The sequence below is a fragment of the Melospiza georgiana genome, chromosome 1 (assembly GCF_028018845.1).
Source record: "Melospiza georgiana isolate bMelGeo1 chromosome 1, bMelGeo1.pri, whole genome shotgun sequence".
NCBI classification, from domain to species: Eukaryota; Metazoa; Chordata; class Aves; order Passeriformes; family Passerellidae; genus Melospiza; species Melospiza georgiana.
In genome coordinates this window covers 140,346,820-140,371,217 of record NC_080430.1, presented here as the reverse complement: position 1 = coordinate 140,371,217, position 24,398 = coordinate 140,346,820, and the positions used below count along the sequence as shown (strand labels likewise).

The 24,398-nt window shown below is 33.1% G+C and overlaps 1 protein-coding gene across 4 annotated transcripts in view; it reads right to left on the bottom strand.

The window, feature by feature from the left end:
- The window catches only part of CSMD3 (CUB and Sushi multiple domains 3), a 585,000-nt gene that overhangs the window by 40,181 nt on the left and 520,421 nt on the right, over positions 1-24,398 (bottom strand). For all 4 annotated transcript variants that reach the window (XM_058018891.1, XM_058018902.1, XM_058018909.1 and 1 more), the window contains 5 exons: positions 14,655-14,828; positions 13,101-13,274; positions 9,504-9,689; positions 6,341-6,514; positions 610-792 (listed from right to left, as the gene is read on the bottom strand). In XM_058018891.1, coding sequence (XP_057874874.1) covers positions 610-792; positions 6,341-6,514; positions 9,504-9,689; positions 13,101-13,274; positions 14,655-14,828 — 891 coding nt within the window. The remainder of the gene's footprint in view (positions 1-609; positions 793-6,340; positions 6,515-9,503; positions 9,690-13,100; positions 13,275-14,654; positions 14,829-24,398) is intronic.

Genomic DNA, 24,398 nt, shown 5'->3' with positions numbered 1-24,398 from the left:
TGTTGGGAATTATTTTCCTATTCTGAAGCAAGGTAAACTAGGCAATAAATGAGTCTTCAGAAATATCCTTTTATAGCTTTCTTTTATGATAATTTGTCTACCTTGAAATTTTCAGAATTGTATTTTACAAATAAACTTGTTTCAGCATTTTGTTTTCTATTGAAAAAAGCAGTCAACAGTATTAATAAATGAAATTTTAAGTCAACCATTTATACATAGATGAATAAACCTAAAGAAATCCTGACTCTGACATTTTCCTAAAACTGGGGTTTTTGTCTGAAATTCATGTGGTATATGGTTGTTATTAAAGGTCAGGTTATGCTGAGATTTTTAAGTGAAAAAATATTCATCAAAAAATTGAGTTTTGAAGGCTTATTTATTTTTTCCCTCAAAACCTGTAAACATGCTTTGCAATGGGTGCCAGGAATTGGTTTCAAATTTTTTCACCTGATATCAAGCCACTGCTATAGTGCAAAACTTATTTGAAAAAATTTTTCAGTCCAAAATAACTGCACCCTGTTCACAACAGAAGGCTGGCAATGCAAAATTGGTTTTCTGATGAACAGCATTAAAAACACAGCTAAAAAATTAAGTACATCTTTGATTTACCTTTGCACTCAGGTTGTCTTCCTGTCCAGCTTCCATTTGCCAAACATGTTCTTTCTTCTGAGCCATGCAAGATATATCCAATATCACAGCTGAAATGTATCGTGCTTTTAATTTTAAAATTGTTTTCTTCCCTAGACCCATGGCCTGGGATACCTGGATCACCACAAGAACCAGCTGTATCACCTAGATTTTAGAGTGCAAAGATTAGAATACTTATAAAATATTATTATTATTCTGCATTTATACAGCCTTTATTCCATATGTATTTATAAATAAGTTCATAAATATATTTTTTTAATCGCCATATATATCAGTGGGCGTGAGTCCCTATAAATGCAAAATTACTTGATCTTCCACTAATTTTTTTTACTTATTTTATAGTATTGCAGAAGAAGAATTATAATTTTCTCAAATTCCCCTAATACCATGCTAAAATTTTGATGACAGAAATATCAAATAAAATATGAGGGGAAAGACAAGCACAAAACCTTGGGAATTTTTCATTTTAAAATAAGGAATTCTGAGGAAAACTAAAGTCCTGATTGCAAAGACAATTTTCTTGTATATAACTAGTGTTCATAAAATATTTCTTAGTTTTATGGTATCAGCAGACTTGGAAGAGACATGAAGAATTTTCCTGCATTCTAGAAATGTTGGAACATCATGTGAAAACTGACCAATAGCTAAAATCTCCCTCAGATATAAATGTTTCAGAAAATTCTGAGATAGAATATTAATGATAAACAAGTTTGTATTTATATAAAAATACATTAATAATGTTAAATGCTATTTGCTGTATATAAATATTAGAATAATCAATGCAGTAATAATGATAACAATAAAAAGTAATAATAATACCAAAGATTATACATCTAAGTCTTTATAAGAACTTTTAGGAAGTTCTAGGTAACACATGAACATCAGCTCATTCATTTGAATCTTTTAATGTTTACTTAGAACCATCTACTTTATTTTTTGGAGAACTTTAATATAGTTTTTATGTAAAAAGAGATTAAGGTATATTATATTCCTGAGTTTCAATACTCAAGAGTTGAATTCTAGAATTCTTGGAGCTCCATTGTTCTGGTTTTTTCCTCATAGCCCATCTGTTTTTCTAACAGCTTACAAATAAAATGAAGGTCTTCTAGACAAAAAATATGTCAAACATATCAATATTTTTGAGAGAAAATCTTCATTACTTTGTAGTTAGTTACACTATTTTAAATAAAAATGAAATATTTCAAGAATCAGGTAGAAAAAATTAATCCTACTATGTATATAATCTGTCATGCAGATTTTCTGGGGTATGTCTAAACTTAAATAGAAGTAATAAGAGCAATTTTTACAAAGAAATGGTAAACAGATTTGCAAACTCTAAATAGGCAGAAGACCAAAAGTGACAAATTCACTGGAGACGAGTTCTATGGGAAGTTATCACCCTGGAGTGTTACATGCAGAGAAAAACAAGTGTTCTGCTGCCTTACTTGGCACTGTATATGTTTTTAAAATGCTGTTGGGAGGGAACAGTTGGACACAACTCTCTACTGACAAAAGTATGTTCAGAACTGAACAGTGAAGGCAGAAGAGTAGAAGTAGCTTCCTCTGCTTTGAAAACTATGGTGCATCAGCAAATATTTGGTTTAGTCCATTATGTCTAAGAAGTAAATGGTACAATGTATTTAATTTATTTCATAATTAACAAATACACTCAAGTTAGTAAAAGGGTTATCTGTCTGCTTCAAAATCACAGGCTGAGAAGTTAGGCTGTTCTCTGTTTACCCATTTCATTATATGACACAGATCTGTAAAGCAGATTGCCAGCCCTATTTAAAAAGAAATTGCAAACAGTCCCATATTATAGCAAAAAAATTTTATAAGCTTTAAAAATAATTTATGTCCAAGGTACTTAGGTGACTTAACAACCCTCTAGTTTGAAAGAAAGTCTCCTTCATGTTTTTTGAAATCATTAAAAAAAATGGATTCATAGATCAAGGGTGTTTTTTGTTGTTTTGGGAATCTGTAGCTTACATTTTCTAGTAGTATTTAGTTAGACTATGATAAAATTGGAACGGGGCCTACTCATCATTCTACATTTGCAAAGTCTCCATAATAACAGCTCAGTTTTTGGCAAGTTATTTAACATTATGCCTAAAAGAATTTTATGTTGAAAAAAGGAAAATAGGTTATTTGCTATGCCAAACAGAAATCACATATTCTTCTTCTAAGGAAAATCATGTGTTCTTTTCTAATGCCTAATTATTACTATGGATTATCAGACTTTTTATTTTAGGAAGGTTAACCACCAGCTCCTTTGATTGAAGGTTACAGAAATAATTTTTCTAAATGACTAATCACATCAGATGTGATGGAATCAAAGAACCACAGAACAAGCTGAGTTGAAAGTGACCCACAACAAGGATCACCGAGTCCGGGTCCCAGCCCTGCACAGCTCCATCCCCAAGAGTCACACACACCATGTGCCTCAGAGCATTGCCCAAACCCTTCTTGAGCTCTATCAGGCTGGAGCTGTGACCACGTCCCTGGGGAGCTGTTCCAGTGCCCAGCCACCCTCTGGGTGAAGAACCTTTATCTAATATCCAACCTAAGCCTCCCCTAACACGGCTTTAGGCCATGCCCTCGGGTCCTGCCACTGCTCACCACAGAGATCAGCGCCTGCCCCTCCTCTTCCCCTCAGGTGTAAATTGTAGACTGTGATGATGTCTAGGAGAACATATTTTTATTACCTCATGCAGACTCAACTAAATTGTTTTTACGGTTAGTTATGAGCCATCCTTCACTCACATGTGTAAAAAATTCTCAGTGGACATTTAATCTTGATGAAATGGAGGATATTTAGACTATTTACAACCCTTGCTGCACTTATGAGGAATTCTACATTGCAAAAAATTTCTGACTGCATCTGATATGCATATGATGATTGAAAATTGTTTATGAATGCCAGTATATATCAATGGGACAGGAAAATTCCTTCTAGCTCAATGTCATGTGACAAGAAACTGTCATAAGGATGATACAAAATTTAGTAACCTTATGTTCACTGATCTAGCATTTTCTTTTTAAATTCTTTTTCACATACTAAAAAGACAAGTGTGCTGCATCTTTTCTCAGTTAAATATTCTATATTATATAATGTAAACATACATGCAAAATGCAATGTTTTAATACGCATTAATATGAAGAAACCAGTTTAAGGCTAATAATAAAAGCTGATGATTTACCATGTTTTAGATGCAAAATATAGAAATTCTCTATCATGAACTGCAAATTATTTTATAATGAGAAATATTTCAGTATTAAACTTTGAAGAGAAAATCTCAAAATTTTTCTAAGAATTATAGTTTGGTACAGTAACATTAAAGAAAAAAATAGTTTTATTCTGTACAATTTGATTCATTATGGTTAACATTCAAATGTTCCTATGTCAAGGAATTTTTTAAATGAATTTAGAAACATTAATTAGATCTGATTAGAGTTTCCTATGTGTAGGTAGAAAAACAATTTAAAAAATTTCATGAACCTCACTCATAATATCCTGAGATATTTCAACACTTCTTTAATTTAATATGAGAAATACTATAGAATAGAAATACTATAGAATAGCCCTATATCCAGTTGGGCTGCTTTCATATTTTCATGTGTATTTTTAGGTTATATTCATTGACATTTTTGTCTATTTATTAAATTAATTTTGAAATTCACAATTTAGATTTTTACTATTTTATTATTAATACAATGAAAAACTACAACAAGTAGCCTTAGATTTGATCTAAAGAGTATATTTCCCCCCAAAAAAAATATGAGTTCCTTCTAGCTGTAAAACCACTTTGTATTAAAATAGTTCCAATTTGCAAATACCTAAATATATCATTATTTATTAAACAAGATTATTTTGCATTAAAGTATGATTTCTAGTGCATATCTTTAAAATTATAGATTATAAGATTATAATTTTCTTCACTGTGACAAATTTCCTTCTGCTTTATTAATGGAAAGTTTAAGGATTAAATTAGGTTTACATTTTTCTATGTTATGTCACATTTTAGGTTCTTGAGAGTTTGCAAGAGAAGGTTCAGATACAGAAAAATTTTTCCAACACTTTAGAATTTAATGCAATATTTTAAACAAGAAGCTCTATTTTAATATTTCATATTATTTTCAACTATATCTGTGCCTTGGGATGTAAAATTTTGTATCCTGAAACTGCAGCTGATAATCAGTTTATAACTGATTACACTGAAGAGATAAGGGCAGGAGGGGAAAAAAAACAAAAACAAAAAGGTTTAGAATATGTGAGACTGCCACCTGGACTACTGCATCCATTTCTGAGGTTTCCAATACAACAGAAACCAAGACCTCTTAGAGTAGTTCCAGTGGAATTCAATAAATATGATCTGAGGGCTGGGACACCTCTGCTGTGCAACAAGGCTGAGAGAATTTGGGTTGTTCAACCTGAAGAAAGGAAAGCTTCCAGAAGACTCCATTGTGGCCTTTCAATACATGAAATATAGAAGAAAGATGTACAGTGGCTTTTTATCAAGGTCTGTGGTGACAGGAGAAGAGGGGACAATTTTAAACTGAAAGAGGCTAAGTTTAGTTTGGGCATAAAGCAGACATTTCTTACGATGTGTGCAGTGAGTCACTGGAAAGAGGCTGGACTAGATGATTTGTAAAGATCCTTCTGACTTCCACCATTCTGTGATGCTATTATTTACTAATACTCTAAAGAAGCTTGGATTTTGAATGTGAAACTAGTAGAGCATAGTCAGTCTTGTACATCAGTTATTTTTCACTTCTAGTTTTGGCATAGATCTAATCTAAGAAAAACCATGACAATTATTTTCTTATTATTTTCTGCCATTTAACATGTCTAAGTTCTCTGAATTGCATGGGTTTAAATAAGATTCAAAACTCCTCTGATTTCTTCAATTAAATTATTAAACATATGCACAACAAGAAAGAACTTGCACCAGTATTTACTGAGAATTAAAACTGCTAACATGGTTAACCTTCATAACAGTATTTGTTTACATAGTCTTTAATAACAAAAGGGATTTAATCAAATCCTAACTTAGTGTGTGACTTGGATTTCGGTTTTTCACTTGATCACTGCTCTTAAAGTGAATCAAAATGAAGTTTTGAAATACAATATTCCTAAGCAAAAAGTTCTTCATAAAACATATCTTGACTTTATTGAGGGCTAAACTATTACAAGGATTAGATAGTGCTCCCTCAAAAACTGAGTACCCTGTCTTGAAATTATGTGGATCCTACCTGGCCTTACTATACAGATGAATGTATTACACAATCAAGTTATATTTGAGGTGACATCAAGCCAGTAGACATTTGCAAGTTGAAAGAAAAAATATAAGAAAATTAACCCATCATCTTGAAGAGACAATGCTGCAAGATTTCACTGTGGAAATAAACACTATTGCCAGAAATCACATAAAAAATATCTTCAAAGCAAACTGGTTAACAGTCAACCATATGCAAAATTTTTTGTTCATGTTAAGTGCCATCAGGATAGCCTACTTCTTCCAGATTATTTTCTTGCTAATACTTTATGCTTACTTTGGTTTTACTTTTTACTTCTACTGAGTAGGTAATTCAGCTTTATACATGATTTTTCAGATTTTTAAATGGCCTTCTGAAAAAATCAAAATATACTTAAAACCACTTCAGGATACAGTCATTAATTCACAAATATTACCTGAGCAGTGAGGAAGAGATCCACTCCAGTGTCCATTTAACTGACACGTGCGAGACGCCTGCCCCAAGAGCGACCGCCTCCCCGTGCAGGTGTAATGAACAGTGGAACCAAAGGTGTATTTATCTCCTGACAGGACTGCGTTCGGAGGAACTCCAGGATGTCCACAGTCGATCACTACAATGCATAATTATTGGAGATAAAAGAAGGTTATTATCACTGATCGTGCAATTTTTAGTTTTCATTTTTACAACTGCACACATAAACTTTGTGAAGGGGTTAACATTTTTAAGGTTTGCAGGAAGGGGGAAGATCATGGGATTAGAATGCAAAATATGCTTCAGACCAAAAGCTATGAAAGAAATGTTTGGAGGTATCAAAAAAAATATTTTAGATACATATATAGATGTTCAAAACCACTCATTCACTAAGTTGATGTTTATGTCATGAACACATACAGACACCTTATACTCTTCAGAGAAAAATTACAGGAACACAGTATCTGCCAAAGTCACTGCTGTGGTAGAGAATATGCAGAAATTCATCCCTCATTTAATAATTCAGGACAAGGAGTTAATTTAAAAGCAAGCTAAATAAATCAAGTTTAGGAAATGCAAAAAAAATTCATAAACCAAAATTTCATAAATCAATCCACTGTGTACACAAACTGAATTTAGGCCTGATGTTTGATTTCTTATCTTACATCTGTCCATGGTATGTAGACTGTCTTTGCCAGAGATAGTTGTACTTACGTACCATGAAGCCCACAAATTAGGGCTGCTAATATTAGTGTAGTAGAATCAGCTGCTAAATCATACAACTGTAGTTGTAGATTTTATGACTTATGAAAATTTCATCACATTAAATACTATTTTCAGCAGGACTTCTTTATTAAAGAAAAATCCAGATCAGAAGCCTGATCGGGGTCAAGGATGTGTTCAATTCCATGGCATTTCAGATGCATGCAATAGAACCATGATTGTACAATACAGCATAAGACCAAAATCATATATGGCATTTTTTCTTTCTTACTATATTACTATGGTCTTAGAGCTTTAATTTATGTATATACTGATTTGCATTGAATGACATGTTCTCCCAAAGGTCCAACCTTCACAGTGCGGAACCTTCCTGACAGGATCACAAAGGATTTAGGAATATGGCAAACTATTGATCAACTCTGATTCTTACGTAGTGTTGCTGACCCCTGTGACTGTTCTGCTTTGAGGACTTTGAGTAAAACAGCCAGAATAGTCAACTTCATATAACAAGCACTTGTTGTCAGAGTGTTATTTTTTTAATCAATTGCTTCTAACTAAAATCTACTATCAGTTACGGATAATTGCTGAGAATGAAAACTTAGAACATCATCAAGAACAAGGCACGTTGGTCATGCAGGCTTCAACAAGATCAGACCTTTATCCTCTGAAGAACATTCACAGTTTTTCAGAATATTTTGTTATCTGTAGTATTCTTGATTGATTCTTTTTGCCCTATTCAGCTGTCATTCAGGACACAGTTAATATCATACTGGTACCTTAAAGTTTTCACCTTTGGGCTTTCCTGTACACAATTTTCTGTTTACATTTATATCTAGAAGTCCTGGATCCCTAATAATTGACTTTAAAATTATAGCACCCTTAATAATACCCTTTATATGATTATGAATTCTACAAAAATTAATTTGATATTAATGTTTTCAGGCTGAGATTTCATTTGAGAAGTTGATTGAATTTCTTTTTTTTTTCAAATTCTAACTAATTTTCTTCTATTCTATTTACCACACTCATTAAAACAAAACCAAAAACAAAGAAACATCTCTATATCTAATCTAAACAAACTCTTTTTAGTTTAAAGCATTATTCCTTGTGCTATCAATCCACACCATTGTAAAGAGTTTCATTCCAGCAATAATTTGAAAAACACTCCAGAAGCTCTTAAAAAAGGCTCTTAAAAACTTCTGGTAAGCTTATGATTACAAAATATCATGGATACCACTTAGGTAGAATTCATTGACCCCTCTATGAAAATGACACAAATAAAGCAGAAAATGCCCTTTCAAAAGTATATAAATCCCTTTTATTCCCAAAGCTCTTTTAAAAGAAGAATAAAGGCTGCATTATTAAATTACTTGTGACAATTCAGATAAAAAATCACTAAGAGATTAAAATGCAAATGTAGAAGGAAAAAGTCTTTGCAACTTTACCTTTAAATTAGTTTCTCTTTCTAAATACTTTACTATTAAGGAATATTTCTCCTTTTGAAAAGGTAATGTTGCCTTTGAAATTTAACTTGTTACCAACAGGCACTTTGTTTTAGGTTTAACTGTGACTTACAATCAAGCTACTTATCCCATCAAAGAAAGAGACAAGTTCCATAACTGAAATTTTTATCACTAACAAGAAAAAAAGGTTATTTTATTCTTATTTTATCACCTCTTATATAGAGGTGATAGTAGAACTAGTGAAGCCTCCTGAGAACAAATACCTTCAGTATTGCAAATATCAGTCCATGATTCCTGGATAAGTAACCTTTAGACTGTTTTCCTTTCTATGTCTAGAAAAGAAGCCTTTTCTCAGTGAAAAATGTTGATCCTAAACAAAACCCTCTTCACAGACAAATAGAGAACCGGATAAATCAATTTCTCAGCCAATTAAAAGTCTAAGAAACATCTCTGGCTATATCTGCATCACAGTTAGAAAGTTGCTCATGATAAACCAGAATAAAAATAACCTACTTGTGTTGATACAGTTGCCTTAGTGAATAGGTTGTGTATGAGTATGATGCTCAGGCACCTCTGTTAATGTGGCAAAATGAGGACACTGTCCAGAGGACATCTTAGGTGTTCTACAGTGCTGTCACTGGTGAAGTCAATGGACAGGTTTTGACCTCGCATCTCTGCTATCAGGGATTATTATGCTGGAGCATTCACAGATGTTTGTTTGGCTATTGCATTTCATAAGTATTCTATGCTATTTGCTACATACAAGAGTAATATAACTGCTATTTCAGCAGCTACTGAGACCCTCCATCCAAACCACACACACACAAATGTATATAAATGTGAATTTTATAATTGCTGTCAAGAGACTTATGAAAATGTTGTGTAAAATAACGCCTCGTCTAGTCCACATTCTTTGTAGAAGCAAACTCATTATCTACTTACTAATGCATTCAGGCAGAGGTTTGTCCCAGTGGCCATTTGGTTGACAAATTAAAACTGAAGAGCCAAACAAAAAATATCCAGGATTGCAGTCATAAAATACCACTGTGCCATATGTGAAATTTCCATGTTCAATTTTACTTTCTCTTATAGAATTTGCAGGAATTCCAGGATCAGAACAATTGACCACTAAAAAGAAAAAGAGCACAGACTTGAGAGCCATAATAACACAGTCTTCTAAAATGGTGTCCTATTCTTTGTATAAGAAACATCCAATGTGTCGCTGGTTTTATATATCCTAACTTTTTATATAATGGTAGTGAATTAGGAAGAAGAACTGAAACGACAAAATGTTAAAGCCAGAAGATGTTAAACTCAGAGCAAATAAAAAGAAATGCTTCTTTATAGTGTGGTAATACTGTGAAATTATTGGCCACTAAAAATTACTGAACATACCAATAAAATGAATTTACATTCCTGTCTTGAAACACACTATTGTCCACAAATAGAAACATATTTTGGGGCTAGATGTGATTTTGGTCTAACACACACAGAAATGCAAACATACTTATGTTCCTATACCAACATTTTGATAATGAATCACCTTTAAGACAGATGTTTTGAGCTAAAGGGCACAAGGTCAGTTAGGTAAGACTGTGGTGAACCTGACAGAACAAGAACATATCCCAACAAGTGGGTAAGACCTTTAAAAATAAAGGTCAACTTTAATGGTTAAGAATACGGATGAATTTTTTGAGTTTTTAGCACTTAAAAGCAATATTTTTGAAAATTTCTGAATATGGATTTTTTTCCCCCTCGTGTCTTGCAGCTACCGGTGAGTTCAGTATAATACCTTTTTTGGGGGTCATGAAGATTATTTTAGCAGTTTTCATATGGTTTCCTCTGGTCAAGGAAACACATCATCACTTATTCAAAGTGAATAATTTTTTTTTCTAGAAAACCAAAGTTCCCGTAAAAATTACTATCCCCATGTCCTTATAATCAATTGCATGTTTATATACATGCACTTGCACACACCTATGTGCAAATCTATATATCTGCATGTGTATTCAGGTGAATTTCCTTTGCATCAATTCCTATCCATCTTTTTGCATCTCATCTTTTTGCTTGGCACCACCAAGAGGAGCCTGGCTCCATCCTCTTGACATCCTCCCTTCAGTTCCTGACAGTGATGAAGTCCCCTCTCAGTCACCTCTTCCCAAGAGTGAACAGGCCCAGCTCCCTCAGCCTGTCTGTGTAAGAGAGATGCTCCAGTCCCTAATAATCTTTGTGGCACTCAGCTGAGCACACCCCAGGTTCTCCAGATGTTCCTGACGAGGGCTCAGTAGTGGGGTGGGATCACATCCCTCGACTGCTGGCAATGCTCTTCCCAATGCACATCAGGACAACACTGGCCTTCATGGCCACACGGGCACTGCTGGGCTTGTGGGCCCTTTGCTGTCCACCAGGAACCCCAGGTCCTTCTCTGCAGAGCTGCTTTCCACCCCCAGCCTGTATTGGTGCATGGGGTTACTGGGGTCACTCTTCCTTCCCCAGGTGCAGGACCGTGCATTCACATTTGTTGGATTTCAGAGATAAATATGCATGTATGTCTGTATATGAAATTATTAAAATATGCTGAAAAGCTCTGTAAATTGCAAAGGAAAACTGGTATTGCCAGATGCAATTCAAGATCCTTTTTCCCACCTAAATCATTTAATGTAATCATTTTATGGCTCATGTCCTCTCTAGCCACTATTCTAAATTTTTTTGCCTGCTTGTGTGCTTCTTCTAGCAGGTCTCAAATATTGATACTATAAGCCTAGAAAACATACCTTTTCCAAGGACAGAAATGCCTTTCTGCTTGTATTTTACTTCTTTAACAGTAAAGGACAGTACAATTTGTTAGCTACATTGATGGTCAATATTGAATATTTTTCTTTTCCTGGAGAAAAGCCTGAGCCACATTTCTGTCTTTTTTTTCTGTTTACCCCCCTGCAAGGATCATTGAAGTCCAGCTCCTGACCCTGCACAGGACAGCCCTAAGAATCACACCATGGGCCTGAGAATGTTGTCCATGCTCCTGTTACTAAGCATATATTTAAAGTAACAAAAAGAGTTTATTCATTATTCAGGAGTAGTGAGCACTTGAAACAAAATACAAGGAACTTTGACCATTTCAATAGTTTTACACAATTATTATGGTTGGCTAAGAAGCTAGACATTTAATAAAGTTGTTTATAGTAAAACAGCAAGTGCACTGAATTTACATGAAAAATTTATGGGACAAAAGGAAATACTTCACAACAGTGTGCAGCCTTTCTATAATATTGCACTTTTGGTAGTTTACAAATATGTAAGGTAACATTGTATTATTATTTAACTTCAAAGCAAATAAAACAAAATCACATTAGAATGGATTTCACTGCACATTGCTGACATGATTAATGATGTCCAACACAAGATTAGTACTTATTGTTTTTAAAATCTCTCCTAAAACCAATATACAATTTCAGGACTGTGTAAACTTTCAAAGAGCAACCTGAACAACTTATTCACGAATCCCTACATGCCAATAAGCTGTCAGCACTTTGGCACTCTGCAATACAAGAATACCAAAGTGACTGATAGCAACTGGATTGAAGATGAGATTAAGCAGGTACCCTAAACACACAGTACATGTTTAGTACTGTAAATTTAGAAAATAATGTCTTCTCATCAACAAAAGGTTCCTTGGAAATTTAAGTTCTGTAAACTATTTGGCAGTATCTCTTAGGGGAAAGTAATGAAATGAAAGTGGAGAACACCTATTGAAAAGAATATATATAGACAATAAAACTTCTATAAAAATACATTATTTAGTTTATGCACAGATAAAAATACAGAGAAGCTGCAGAGAAAATGCTGAAGAACAATCATTAGAATTTCTGCATATGTACATGCAAGCTACAGCAAAAAGTACATTTTTCTAAATAAAACAAATTATTTAAAAACACATCAAAATTTTAAAAATATAGGGATGACAAAACCTTGCTAAAACTGTTTTTGAACAATTAAATAGGACTAATACCATACTATAATTTTTCTAAGTGAAAGAATTATTTTTCTAAGTGAAAGAATATCTAGCAGCATTGAGAACGAACACAAATGGACAACATTAATAAATTAGAATAGCAATTTTCAAAGTCAAGATGTTCTGTGAAGCACCAATGGAAATGTAAAAGGAAGAAAAGTAGCTTTTCTTATGTGTCTGCTAGAACTATATTGTCTAAAAATGCAGAGAAAATTATTTCAGGCTTTAAGCTCTTAATGATCTCTCCATAATTTTGCTTCAGTAACTTGTAGAGACAACTTTTTAAAAAGCAATACAGTCTACAGACACATAAGAAAGTTTCTTTGCAACCGTTATCCTGGCAACCCGACTGTAAAAAATCATAGCATCACAAAAAGTCTTAAATAAGAACATTATTAGGTCAGTTAATCAGTCTCTCTGTTGATGAGAAAGGAATCACTTTGTCTGGTGTTCCTTTACCCTCTGCTTATTTTTCAGCCTTAAATTTACAACATTTAGTTAGAAACCTGGAAATGGTGCTTTCTTACCTTTGCATATAGGGGGTGAGTGGCTCCACTGCCTATTAGCTTGGCACTGAGCTTTGGTCGGTCCTTGCATAATGTACCCAGTATTACAGGAAAATGTCACAACATCATTGAAGTTGAAACCATTTCCACTTGTTCTTCCATAAATAGGACTACCAGGGTGGCCACAGCTGACAGCTAGCATAGCACCAGTCAAAAAAAAAAAACAAAAACAAAACCATAACAAGATGTTATCACTTTTCATTATTTATTATACAATAGATAATAATGATATATTAGTATTTTCAAGTTTTGATATCGTAAGATACTGCGTATTTTCCATGATGTATTAATGTTCAAGAACTTAATTAAATTTTTAAATAAACTGAAAAGAATTTGACATGCAGTAATGAAAGCAAATGAAGAAAACTGTTCTGAAGAAGCAGGAGAAAAGAAAGCACTAGATTTTCATTATGTATAGTCTGAAATTGAAAGGAAATATTTCACTACCTTAGTTCCTCAGGAATTATTTCTTACAAATTTGTCTTATTATCAACTCAATATTTTATCTTTGTGGCCTAAATACTTAATGAAGCTATAAATTTATGACTTTTTTTTGAAAATACCCCAGAACTATTGGCACAGTGAAATTTTTCTAATGTTTATAAAAAATCCATCTAAAGAAGGTAAAGTTTATTTTCTGTGCCTAAAAGACCAGACAAAAGAAAAGTAAGGAAATTTGACACAAATTAATATTCTCAAAATGATCCAAAAACACTTAGCAAATATTTTCTTCTATTTTGTAACAACTGTTGGAAAAAAGAGGTTAATCAGTAATTAAAAATAAATATTTAAAAATGACAGAACAAATGAATTAACATTGTGTGCTATGACTTGGCATTAAGAGAATGTCTGCTTCAAGGATAGCATATTTAGAGGCAGATTTATACAGTTTCAATACACTAATATTACCTGCAAAATACTGGTACTTTACTTTAAAGTGCTTAGAGAAATCTCAAATTTTCCTAAATTAAATACATAATTTGATGTTATTACTTAAAGTCTTTCATGTAATGGCTTGACATGATAATTGACTTATCATGAGAAAGAAATCTCATTAACAAAGCACAATATTCACTCAAAAGAACACCAAAACCACAAATCAAAGTAACAGCACCTCTGAGAGGAAGAAGAAGGAAAAAAAAATTTGGTAAACATTTCAATCTGCAGTATTGACAGTTTACTCCAACAGTATTTACTTATCCAACTGAAACAGTGAAAGTAAATACACATTAAACATTTCCAAAAGCCACTACAGGTCATAAAGCCATTTTCAAATTAGAGTAGTGGCATTCATAAATCCTATCACATTCTGAAGAATTTTCATATCCAAAACAGCAGGTATTCAGTCACCAAAACCAGGCAGTGGACATTTTATGTGACAACACTTAACTTCACCCGATAGATGAATCACAGATTTTATGTGTCCCCATACTTTTGAGGACCATTCAAGCCTCATCTAGTTTGACGCAGATGCTCCTGTAACATCCATCAGAATGTGCTGCCATGCTTACTTACGCACACAGGATGGAAGTTGGCCAGACCAGTTGTGATCCTGTTGGCAGATTCTTACAGAAGAGCCAATCAAGCGAAAACCAGGACTGCACTGGTAAACAACTGTGTCTCTGTAGCCATAATTTTCTCCTATTACTTGTCCATTGACTATAAGATCTGGGATACCACAGTGACCAGCTAGATTTATGTGTGGTAAAGAAAAAAGAAAAAAAAAGAAAAAAAAAATCAGTAAATATGTCATATAAACTTTAATTAACTTCCTCATCTAAAACAAAGAAATTCTGAATATCTTTTAAGGTTTTTTATTGACCTAATTCAAAGCTTTATTTGTATTATCTTGGTGAAAACTGTAATCATGCATATGTATAGCAATGTATAGCTACTGATGATGTAGCAAAGAGATTAAATGTCATATACATAATAAAATTTCCTTTAAAAATATGAATAATTCCTTTTTATTGCAATATGTAAAAATATGTATTATTTACCTTAGTTTTATTTTGATTATGATTAATGAATAAGGCAGCATTAAAACATCATGCATTTAACTAAACAGAAAAATTCTACATAAATAAAAATAATACAAATATTACAGATATCAATCCATGTGGACATTATAAATATAACCTTTTTACAATAAAAATAAAAGAATTAACTTGAACAATTTATTGCTGGAATTTGAACCTCTGTTATGTTTTCCATTCTTTCTCTCCTTCCCAATGGAATTCCAAAGAGATTAACATTCTTTGGTTGAAGGCAGTCAGCACAACAGCTGCCAAATCTTACAGCAGCCAAATGGCAACCAAAAATCTGTCTATGCCTAGGCCTAATCTTTTACTCTGTATTGTCAAAATATGAGAATTATTGTATTTTCGTTATGAAAGTCATAAAGAGACATTTAGCCTACAGAGAGACTGAGGAAAAAACCAAAAAACTGTGTAGTTGCTATTTTTCATAATGAATTCTAGAAAATGGGCACTGTGATTCAGCAAAAAATCTGGTAATGGGAAAGTCTTCTAAGAATGGTTGACTTCAAGAAGATTGTGACATTTGGTAGAGAATCCACTGCCAAAAGAAGAGTAAGACAAGAAAAAAAAAAAAAAAAAAAAAAGAGCAGTGTTTCAGCATAATTTTTTAGGGGAAAAAACCCAAACCTCCAGCCACTCAAACTCCTCTGCTCTCCTTTTGTCTTCTAATTTTCCTCAAATAGCCCCCACAAACAAATCTACAAAGCATGGAATTGCTTATAAGAAAAGGCATATAGAACCAATATGGTTTGGACTGTTTTTTCCTTTGAAATTTTAAATGCTTCTAATATCCTGATGTATTTTTTCTGCATTTTACCTCATTCATTTGAGACTAGAAATTTAAAAAAAATAAAAGAAGAGAAAATGTTACATTTTCTTACAACTTGAGTTTTGTATTGTATTTCATTGCATGAAACATGATAAAACTATCAGAATTTACCAATTCAGTATTAGTAGTATATGAACCTCCACATATATTAGATTGATGACTCCAATTTGACTTCTGTGTACTTATCAGGAGTCCAAGCCTGGTAGTATTCAAAGCTATATTAACCCTTCTTTGTTCCCTCCCTGTTACCCTCAGTCTTATATTAAAAACATTAAATTTATGTTTTCTAGGATAAGATGGAATAACATGCTTAAAAAATTTTTGTCAGAGTATTTCTTGATTTTCCAAGAAATTCATAATCCATTCAGCGTGTAGTAGATTTTTTTGAAAATACTCCAAAGGAACTGATTTCCCTATCCTCTCATATTTCTGACTATAAACAGGGCTAACCAGATGAGGAATAAAAACTGAGTTGTAAAAGATTAGTTTCTATCAAAATCCAACCAGGCAGTCAGCAGTGATTCAGATCATGCTCAAGGAAATATTTTTCAAGTTGCATTTAATTAAAATATATGGCTTGGTTCCTAATTAAGAATTTAGTGTTGCTTTATGGCAGAGTGAAAGCAGAATACTTCACCAGAAAGGTCAATCTCTGTTTCCTGTGCAGAGAGAATAAAACTGAAGTAATTCAACATATGAGGCAACTGAGATCACAGTGCAGTTTTGGCAACTTTTCAAAACTTTACAAAACCATACAACTTCAACGCATAAAAATTCATTACAAATCATCTATATATCTTGCAGAGATATCCCAGTCTCATTCCAGAAAATTTAAAGTAATTTAAAATTCCCATCCTCTTAGTCTAATTCCTTTCATTGTCATAAACCTCTCAGACCTTAGTTTTGACTTCTTTGACTTTTGAGTTTCTTTTTTCTTTATTTACTTCTTTTCATTTTACTTTCTTCAACATCGATATACAAGGAGAGGGGTGGTGGATGTTGCTTACCTGAAATTCATCAAAAAATTCAACACCATTTCTCACAGCCTTTTCCTGCACAAAAGTGCAAGATACAGATTGGGTGGGTGGTCTTCAAGATGGGTAGGGAATGGGTTAAGAGGCTGCACTAAAAGGGTGGTGATCCATGGTTTGCACTCTGGTTGGAAATCTATCACAACAGGGTTCCCTAAGGATCAGTAATGGGGCCTATGACATTGAATATCTTCATAAATTATCTGGATGATGGGATTGAAAGCTGCCTAACCAAGTTTGCTGATGACACCAGACTGAGGTGAGGTGAGGCAGACATGTGAGAAGGAAGAGACATCTTACAGAAAGTTTTGGGCAGGCTGGAAGAGCAAGTGAGAAAGAACTCTCTGAGGTTAACAAAAACACCTGCAAGACTCTGCCCTGGGATGACAGAACCAAAGAGCCCAGAACAGGCCATGATCTGTGTGCTGGCTGGGGAGCAGTGTCACTGAAAGGCTCCCGAGGGTCTTGGTGGACAAGAAGCTGACTGTGTCTATCCAGTGCTTGCCAGGCTGCGCATGAAAGATTCAGAAGGATTCAGACAGACTGCAAAGGCAGGTCATGAAAATAATCAAAGGCTGAAAAACGTCTCCTGTGAGGAAAGGCTGAAGGCATTAGCTCCTGGAGAACAGAAGGCTCAGGCAGGGTGGGGCTCATCACAGCATCCCAGTACTTAGAGAGTGGCTAGGAAAATATTGGAGGCTTTCTCTTCACATGGAGTCACGTGGAGAGGAGGAAGAGCAATGGGTGCGAGCTGCACTGGGAAAGGTTTCATCATTACACAAGAAAGAATTCTTTTGACAGTAAGAACAAGCATTCCCCAGAACAATCTATTCAGAGATGTGATGGGAGTCTACATCACCAGATGTTTTCAAAATGGGACTAAACAGGTTGCTAGGTAATCCCATCCCAGCTCCCTTTGCCATGAAATGTTGGATCAGATGATTTTTCAAATTCCATTCCAACCTGGGCTGTTCTATGAGTCTGTTACTTCAAATCCCTCTGTCTTGATTATTTCCTCCCACTCTGTGTAACAGTTATACCTTTGGAGCGCTATCTATGTTGCATGACCGATTGTGAACTTCCCACTACTAGTAATGAAACATGATTTTAAATCAGTAGAGACTACTTCTATCCCTATTTAAATTTCCAAACTGAGAAATAAATCTGAATTAATTAAGAATATTTTAATGCTGTGTTATACAACTGTACTTTTGTCAAAACAGAATTCTAAATCAATGAAAATGTTAAGTAAGTAAATATCATTTAAAAACAGGATATACCAGACTTGTGACACATTTTTTATCTCAAATCTAAAAGAGATTAAAACAAACAAACAAACAAACAAAACGTGGGAATTTGCAGGATTTTTTGCCAGTTTTTACTCTACTTTCCAGAGGAAGATTAGTGTGACTGAGGGATATATAAAAAAACATTAAAACCAAACCGAACAAAATAAAAAAGGAGGTTAAAAAATCCCAAAACAAAAACAATCCAATACCCCAAAATTATGGGTTCAGCATTATTTTTTGAATTTTCAAAAAAAACTCCAAAACCATGGGGTGCATGTGGTAAGCAGTTCACTATGTTTGCTATGACAAGTCTAAATATTGGTGTACGTAGTTCCTGTCAAGAGATTGTTGGAGAACTTTACTAGAATTTCCACTGATTCATGCAAATAACTAAATTCCATAAGATTGAAAAAAGTTAGAGAATCGCTAATATTTTCCAGAACTTTTATTATTTGCTGTATTTTCCCACTCTATTCTACACAACTATAGAGATACCCTCTGCCAGAGGAAATTAAGAACTCAACTTATAGTAGCAGCTATCATTACTTCTCCAATATCCAGAGGGGAAAAAAAAAAGATTAGAGGAAGAAAAAACAAAACTCCTCTCAAACCATCAAAGAACCTCTACCATTATCAACACCTGTTTTGGAAGAGCAATTGTTACTTAACTTAAATTCTATTCTGGGTTTTTTTTCATTTCTTCTATAAGTAAGGTGTTTATTTATTTTTCCTCATGAATTTTAGTAGAATTCTTACCTTTAACATTTCTTATTAAGCTATCTATGAAAATAATTCCAAGACGTTCATTATAGATTAAAGATATGCTCATATTTATTGCTATATATTCTAGTATTGTTTAATATCAATTCTGATGGTAATTGTTTCTCAGGATTTTCATTTAAACTCCTATTATAAGGGCTTTGTGGCAAATAAGTAAATTCTAGTGCCCTGGTAGTAAATGGCTGACTTCCCACTAAGTTAAGATCCTAGACTACATTAGACTAATCTCGTCTAGACTGTTTTTTTGACATCTTTGTCCATTGTCAATATCTCTATTTTTCTGCTGTACCATAAGAGTAGTTGTAGTTCCATTTTTTCTAAGACATAGATGTAAAAGATTTTTGTAGCATTTCTATGAATCCAGATGAGACCCATGGGTCTTAATATAACCTGTAACTTGTAATACTGAATCAAAATATACCACTTTTGCAAAGACAAGTGAAAATTACAAAAAAAGTATTAAAAGAGACTAAATGTGAAGGCTTTACTGAGTATCAGATTTGAGAGAAGAAGAAATATAATGTTCTCAATTTCCAGTCTAGTAAAACTTGAGAAGAATAATTGCATGAAATATTATTAAAAAACAAAATTAGTCAAAGATTGGGAATGAAGGATATTAATAACCTGTGACCACCAAATAAATTACCTAATTTGACATGAAACCCTGTTCTAGCAATGAAGAATGAGCATAATAATTTAGTGTCAGAGCCTTTGAAACCATAGCTGTAAATGAGATTTCTTTTCTGCAGGTTGTTCTATGAGAACAGGAATAAATGAATACAGAATCTTTACATTAAAAGGCAAAAAACATGTCTGTACTTACTTTATTTGTCAGTAGTGTCAAAAATGAGCATAGTAGTGAAACAAATCTACATACCAATGTATTATTGAAAAGATATTTATGTTATTTATTATTCAACAAAGTTAATTAACCTGTCAAGATGACCTCAGCTGAAAAGGGAGGAATTATTTCCTTGCTTTTTATTTTTTTTTCTACTTCTTTACAGGGCTTGCATTTAATAAAAAGATATAAGAAGGCACAGCTCTGGACAAAACAGGGCTTGGGGCATTTCTCTTGCTATTTTCAGAAGAGTCTCATTTTTACAGCTGTTCAAGCTGTACTAAAACTGTTCAGGATGAATGGTAAAGTTATTTGAAATCTTTTTTTAATCCATGGCCCACAGAGGGAAGTTCTCTGCTGAATTCCTTGAAACAGCTGAATAATTCTTTAAAGATGAAACATCATATACCTAATCTGAAAGTCTAGTTATTATTATACAGTGGTACTGAAGAACAAAGAGAAGCATATGGCTAACTCCAGATATATTAATTCAGTAACACTAGAGATGCAGAATCCCCCTTAACTGAAATACCAAGAGTATAAAAAAGAGATTTAAAAAATATTAAAGATGAAGAAGGTAGTGGCTTATATAGTTTCTAGAAGTTTCAAGTATGAAAGTATTGGCAGAGAGGTTACACTTCAGAGGTTACATAGACATGGAAACCTTTCAGTAGCTGAAAGCTGATTGAGATAATATATAAAATACTACTGATAAATGAATGCACTGAACATTCTTTGCTGTTAGCCTCCATGGTTGCTTTGCCCCAGATCGTATGTCTGCTATTTTTGTGACTCCATGGACAGCATTGTTCTTAGAGTTGATGGATAACTGGTTTTTCTTTGATGAGTAACAGGCAGCCAACAATGACTCATTAGCATTTTAAAGCAGTATTTTTGTATGAAAAAAGAGTTGAGTAAAACTGGGATAAATATTCCCCAGCTAACACATCAAAGGTTGTGTTCACATTAGAATTTTGGTTCAGATCTTCCTTCTCTTAAATGTGCTGAGTGATTTTACCATGAACAAATTAGCTTCCTTTCAGAGGAAGCACACTGAGAAGCTCGACTAGGTGCACAAAACGTGTTTCATCTCCTTTTGGATAAAAAGTAGTCAAAATTAATGACAAATTTTTTGACAACTTAAAACCATATAAGAAATGATGGCATTTGGCCCAGAGGACTAGAGCAGATATAGTCCAAGGAAAACTCTCTGAACCATATGTAATGCAAATGTAGATAATCCTAAATCAGCTATTTGTTTCATGATCTGCTCAATCTGATGGATTATTTTTTAATTCAGACAAATACACAGTATGTGAAGTGTGGCCTTTCTCTTAAGAGAAGACAAGAATGGTAATCTTAGTATTATTGTGTGGGAAGTGAAAATGTTGACATTTAATGTACACACTAACCTAAAAAGGTATTTCTTCTACCCATCTGCCTTTACTGAAAGCTCCTCTAATATTAGCCATGTTTGAGAACCACACTACCTTATGCCTTATTAATCAAATAAACTTCATTCTTCATTTTTGCATTTAATTCATAGGGGAACTTTATAAAGGTGCTTTCCAAATGAACTGAATTAACATCATTTGATCATATCACAATTAACAGCAAAATGTGAAGTCTTATAGACCTTTAAAAATGTAATCATATTTCATAATTTATCTTTATTTGAGATTTAATACTAATATGCAGAACTGAACAAAACTATTGTTCCAGAAGTTGCTGAGTCTATCCCATATGAAATAATGGCACTGACTTTTGGTAAATAAGGGAGAAAACATCAACATATCTATTTTATCAGGATGTTTAGATGCCATGAGGTATTGAGAAAGAAGAAGGTATTAAGAAATAAATGTTAGGTGTTGTACAGCTGAGATGAAGAGGATAGAGTCACGAGTTCAAGAAATGTGAAAACTTGGAGTTAGCTCAACAATCAACAAAAAAGACAAATGTGCATATCTTTCCTCTGAGTTTAAGTATTGGTTGAAAATCCTATTTTTTGCTGCCTTTTCATGTAGTTTTCATTGATGAGATGTCTAAACAAGATTTAACATTACTATCAGTCATGTAACTAGCACAAGTGAGAGAAGCTGTTAAATAACCCCCAAAGTATAGAATTTTGTACATTACATTTACAATGAGTAAGGTCCTAGAAAGAAATCAGAATTCTTTGTAAGAATCTAAGAAAACTGTTCCATTAGAAGGGCAGTAAGAAGAACTGTATCTAACAGAAAGACTTTTCAAAGCATGCTATACTTTTCTGTGTTAGTTTTACTTTTTTAAGTGTTTTTGACTAAGCTGTCTAAAATGTTAACCAAAATAAGACATAAAACATTTTAATAGGCAAAAAATACATAAAAAAAAAATGAAAAAGTAGTCCTGATCATGATGTGTAAAAGTAATGTTCTGAAAAAAGGGGGAAAAATTTGTGCTAGAGAAATCTTAGGAAATGTTTTTCACCATTCATATTCTATTTAACTCCAAAGTTTATCTGAAAGTACTATAGAGTTATTAAAGTAGACCCAATTTATGTCCACTCTAGGAAATGCCCAGTTTACTAAATATCTGATTACATATTAAAATAAATACATTAAAAAAAACCCTAGAGTATGATGATATATATTTTTATGATCAATGTTTTTCCTGGCATTAAATTAAAGCAAACAAAATTAATGCAACGAATAAAGGAAACAATGCAAAATATAAAATTGTAAATATATCATCTGTAAATACTGTAAATATACAAAGTTTTCACACAAACAGACAAAAGAATAATCAATTTCTTGTTAAATATTTAAGTAGTTTTCCAAGAGGAAAATGTATAACAAAATCACAGATTTTTCAGTCTCTTTTTATAACTAGGATATTCAGTAAAAATCTATTCCATGTTTTTGAATATTTCTCAGGATTTATTTCATAGACAGTTTCAGTGTTACCAGTACAGAAAAAGATCAAGCATAATAAATGGTGAGACTGTTTGTAACCTAGGAGACACAACTGTCATGATTTTAATCTTTGCTTGTTTTTTATTCTAAAAGACTAATGTGATTTTTTTCACAATAAAATGTCCTGAAACATTTAATTTTTTAACTTTGACAACAGAAGTGCTTGAGAAGCTCTATTCTGTTTTGTTTCATTTGTTTTTTTCAATTTGAACATTGTTTCTTCTCATCAGCTACAGAGAATAAGGAGCAAGAAGTCAATTTCCTACTGTTATAATAAGGTGATTACTCATGAAGTACTACTTTGTCATTTAGGTATTATTTAAAGAAAAAAAAGTGGGATTGAGAAAGGAAGGCAGTTGTGTTAAGTGCTCTGGCTTTTCCATAGATTCATTATCCATGAATTACCCATCTTTTAGTAAAAGTAAGAATGAGAAAAGAAAGACAAAAAAGAGGTGTGAAACTTATCATCATATTCTCACACTATTATGGCTGTTATCAAAACCATGCACTACTGTTCCCAATGTCATGGAATAACCTAACTTGGATTTTAGTCCATATTTTTGGTGATTTAAAGCTTACCTCAGTTCTAATTCTCATCTATATCTGGTTAGGCTCACCACAAACTACTCTAAAGTTCTACTGCAGATACTTAGATTCTTGTTTGTTCTACCTGTCATATACTTTTAAAATTACACATACCTGAAATTAAAATCAGGCTATCTAATACAACAATTAAATGTAATTATTTCAGTAGCACTTTTGAAAAAAAATAAGTGCATTTTAAAACAAAATACTTGAAAAGGGTATTACTTTATCCTGTAGGATTTCATGTATGTCATTTAAGGGTATTCCTAAGGGCATCCTAAAAACTTAAAACAGAAATACATTGGTAATCACTTCAGTCCAAGAACTACATTTTTCAGAAAGTAAAAGTGGAAAAGATCAGTTGTAAAGCATGTTTACAACTGAGAGCACAAAAACATCAGAAGTAGATAGTGAACATTACTGATAAGTTGCACAAAATTAATTTCTTAAAATACCCACCTTGTAAGTCTCCCTGCTGTATTTGATCTCCTTTCTCCCACATTCTAACAGCTCTTTAATTTCCTCCATTTCCTATACTTTCTCACAACAACCTTCTTTAAAATATTTCTTATTTCTGATTTGTCATTAGCTGATCTCATCCCTCTCAAGTCTCAAATTTCTTATGGAATAAACAAGAATTGGACTGAGTTATTCTGAGTCTGCAGGGCACTCATTCCTGCACAGTGATGTAACACAGTAGGCAGTGTCATTGCAAGAGAAATTATGGCAGCCATGACTTTCCCTTTTATAAATTTGCTCTGTCACTAGCTTTTCTGTTTGTTTCTTTTTTTTTTTTTTTTTTTTTTTTTTTAAGCAAGGTATATATTTTTCCATGCTGTATATGATGTATATTCTAATTTTCTGAATACAAAAATTTTTTTTCATGCTGTCTTCAACAATTTGCCATAATAAAC